At 38.4% G+C, this 3,675-nt stretch overlaps 1 protein-coding gene across 1 annotated transcript in view; it reads right to left on the reverse strand.

The window, feature by feature from the left end:
* The window catches only part of LOC102828202 (metallothionein-2-like), a 69,180-nt gene extending 65,712 nt beyond the window's left edge, over positions 1 to 3,468 (reverse strand). Inside the window, exon 1 of the mRNA XM_006871282.1 lies at positions 3,456 to 3,468. Within this exon, the coding sequence (XP_006871344.1) occupies positions 3,456 to 3,468 (13 nt within the window). The remainder of the gene's footprint in view (positions 1 to 3,455) is intronic.
* Between the last annotated feature and the right edge of the window lie 207 nt (positions 3,469 to 3,675).

Consider the following 3,675-nt stretch of genomic DNA (forward strand, 5'->3'; position numbering starts at 1 on the left):
TGGGGCAGGTGCACCCTAGTCCTCAAGCTGACATCTCTGCTCTTCAATGCTTTGAAAAGTTCCTGTTGATTTACTTTACTGCAAACACTTGTATGACAGACATTTTGTAGAACTGAGGCTAGAACAACATTGAATTATAAAGGAGCAAAACTTGTCTTGAGAAATGTTGCTGCATAAATGGGTTTACTCTCACTTAGTAGAAAACCCAGTTAATTTGCTAGAATACTGTAGTGACCCACAAAGGAGATTAACTTAATCTTACTCTATATCATTTCATAAGGAGCTCTGGGAGTGCTGTAAGATAAACACTAGGCTTGTAACCACAAGGTCGACAGTTCAAACCCACCAGTGCCTCCTCAGGAGAAAGATTTGGATGTCTGCTATTATAACGAGTTAGTTTTGATAGTGGCCTTGTTCTCTGCCTTTCTCTTCTGTTTGTGCTTTCACCAAACTCTCGCCAGTCCTGGCTCTGCTTTCTCCTTAAGATTGAACACTATGAATTCAATTAATTTGCAGGGTTCTGATACAGATATATTTGAAGTTGATGTGGAAATTGCCAAATAATCTGTGACTATCAGAACCAGGTTTGAAGGTTTGGGAATGGATGATGAAGGAGATGATGACCCAGTTCCTCTACCAAATGTTACTGCAGCAATGTTTAAAAAAAAAAAAAAAGTCATTCAGATGAGAACAAAGAAAAGAAAACAGATGATATCCCTATTTGGGACCAAGAATTCCTGAAAGTTGACCAGAGAACACTTTTAAATTTATTCTGGCTGCAAACTACTTAGATATCAAAGATTTGCTTGGTGTTACTTTCAAGACAGTTGCCAATATGATCAAGGGGAAAACTCCTGAAAAGATTCATAAAAACTTCAATATCAGAAACAACTTTACTAAAGGAGAGGAAGCCCCGGTACATGAAGACAACCAACAGCATGAAGGATTATTCCAAATACTAGTTGCACTCCTCTGTTTATAACTGTTAATATTATACAAACAGTAGACAAATGCAGCAACAAATCAATAGTATTGGCAGAATATTGTCTTCATTGCCTGTGTAGTTCGAGTACAGATTCTAGAACCTGTAGCTGAGTTTCTTCAAATGTGATTAAACTTTTTTTTTTCCTTTGCTCTGAATAAAACTGAACTGTTTTTGTTAAGTGTCGTTGAGTCAGTTCCAACTCATTGCGACTCTGTATAGGGCTTCCATTAGCAGCTGGTGGGTTAGAACTGCCAACCTTGTGGTTCTCAGTCCAGTGCTGATCCTACAGTACTGCCATACCAGAAGTTCATATATGGAAACCCTATATAGGGACTCTATGAGTTAGAATCAACTTGATGGCAATGGGTTTGGCTTTATATAGAGAGACTCCTGGTGTCGCACTGAACCACAAGGTAAGGGTTCAAACCCACCAATTGCTCCTTGGAAATCCTATACAGTTGATATGAGTTGGAACGGATTCAACACCATTTAACAACAACAACAAACTAATTTGAGAATGAATGAAAGATTATCTGTACACCAGTTACATTAAAACATGTCCATGGCTGATGACAACATTGAGCATGTACATGAAATTAATTTCTGACAGAATATTCTGTCAAATACACAAGTAACAATGGATTATGTGGCAAATCATTTGCAAATCAGCCATAACAGACTTGGATTTAGAAAAGTTTGTGCAAGATGAGTACTGAAACAACTCTTGGAAGAGCATAAACAAAAGCATTTGGACATCTGCAAACAAAATTTGGACTGACATTCAAAGGAAGGTAAAAGTTTCTTTTAAAAAATAATTGTTACTGGTGACAATACATCGATTCATCACTATAAGCCTGAGAGTAAATAGAGTATAGAATGGAAACACCCTCAAACGCCAACCAAGAAAAATTTCAAAAGTCAACCATCAGCTTACAGTTTTCTGGGATTCTCAAGACCAATATTGGAACACTATCAGGAAAAAGTTCCAGCAATCAACAGTGCTCATTACAATGAGATGCTCACTGAAGAGCTGAAGCCTAAATTTGGTATTAAACACAGAGGACTGCTATCCAAGAGCATTGTAATCATGCATGACAATACATGTCCTCACACTTTGGCTGACACTCTGCCAAACTTAGTTTTCAGGTGTTAAAAAGTCTTTCCTATTGTCTTGATCTTGCTCCATTGAACTTTCACCTGTTTGGTCCCCTGAAAGCAGCTCTCCAAGGATAAAGATTCACCTCTGAGGAAGAAGTGAAGATAGTGGTGTGTTCATGGCTCACAACTTGGCCTAAAACATTTTTTATTAAGGGAATATGAAAGCTTATTGACAGATGGACAAAGTGTATTGGAAAGCAAGGAGATGTACTCATCTTTTCTAAAAGTTGATTAAAATAAATTCTACAGTAAGAGAGTGGATAATTTTTGGCTCACCCTCATGTGTGTGTATATAATTTAGTAAATCCCCCTCCAGTTTTGACAGTTTCATATGACAATTTTTAAAATGATACAAAGACAAATGGTAAAATAAAAGAATATAAGAAATATCATTTAAGGTGACCAATCCCCTCACTGGAACAACATGTTGACACAAGAAACTTCCATGAGAAATACTGTTCTTGCCCCATCACTTTCCCAGTTGACCTAATTTCTACTCAGATTCCAAGTAAAGTTTGCCACTGAATCAGTGTGAAAACAAACCAATAAGTCTTGATGCTCATTTGACAAATGAAGAAATTGAGGGGAAAAAGGAAATAAAAAAGAAACCAGAAATGAGTGATATCTCCTAACACGAACACCTTGAGGTCAGCTCTGTGAACTTTCTTTGTGCCCAAATCAAGCTACAAAACTACTACAATATTCCTGAGCCTCATGTCTGTCATTTCTGGCATGAACTAAGTGTTCAGGAAAGTCTGGGAATTACCAGATTTCAATTCAAAAGTACCTTCTTTCTTCAAAGGAGCCTAAAAGATATGCGAGGGCAATTTCCCAATTTTTTGTTTGAAACTTTAATCATGCTCCTGTTTATTGAGTGCTAAGCAGACTCCCAAGCATGAGCTGCACAATGTGAGCTCCCAGTGACTCTTGAGAGGAAAATGGAACTGAAGAATATCAAAGTTGGAAGGGATCTTAATGATTTTCTCCTCCAGTGTGACACCCTTTGTTTACAGATCTGAAACCATGAATCCTGAAACCCACCCAGAATCCTAAGAGTGAATGTGCTTCCCTCCCTTCTATTTTTGTGCAATATTCCCATGGCATCCAGTCAAAACATTTACATCAGCAATGCCTAAAATATTTATGAGGCCTAGTGATGCTTTGGGTTTCTGCACAGACTTAAACAGGAAACCCACACAAACCCTTTCTGTTTGCAGTCCAAATTCCCAGGGTAGAACACCCTGGCTAGAACAAAATAAAGTGTTGTGTTACAACAAAAGCCCTTCAATCTTTAGGTAGATTTCTTCCTCACCGTCTTCGTCCATTCCCCAGCCTAGGAGATCCTCTACTAACTTAATTAGAACAAAACTTCCTTCTCTTTGGCTTCTACTTAAGGTTCTCCATTGGTCTTGATGCTCAGGCAGGAGAGGGGTCAGTCCAGAGACAGTTATCTTCAGATGTCCAGGAGGGCGTCAGAGTTGCGTAGTTCACCATTGCAAAGTCAATTCATCTGGGTAAACTGGCACTCCACT

The sequence above is a fragment of the Chrysochloris asiatica genome, unplaced genomic scaffold, assembly GCF_000296735.1.
Source record: "Chrysochloris asiatica unplaced genomic scaffold, ChrAsi1.0 scaffold00165, whole genome shotgun sequence".
NCBI lineage: Eukaryota > Metazoa > Chordata > Mammalia > Afrosoricida > Chrysochloridae > Chrysochloris > Chrysochloris asiatica.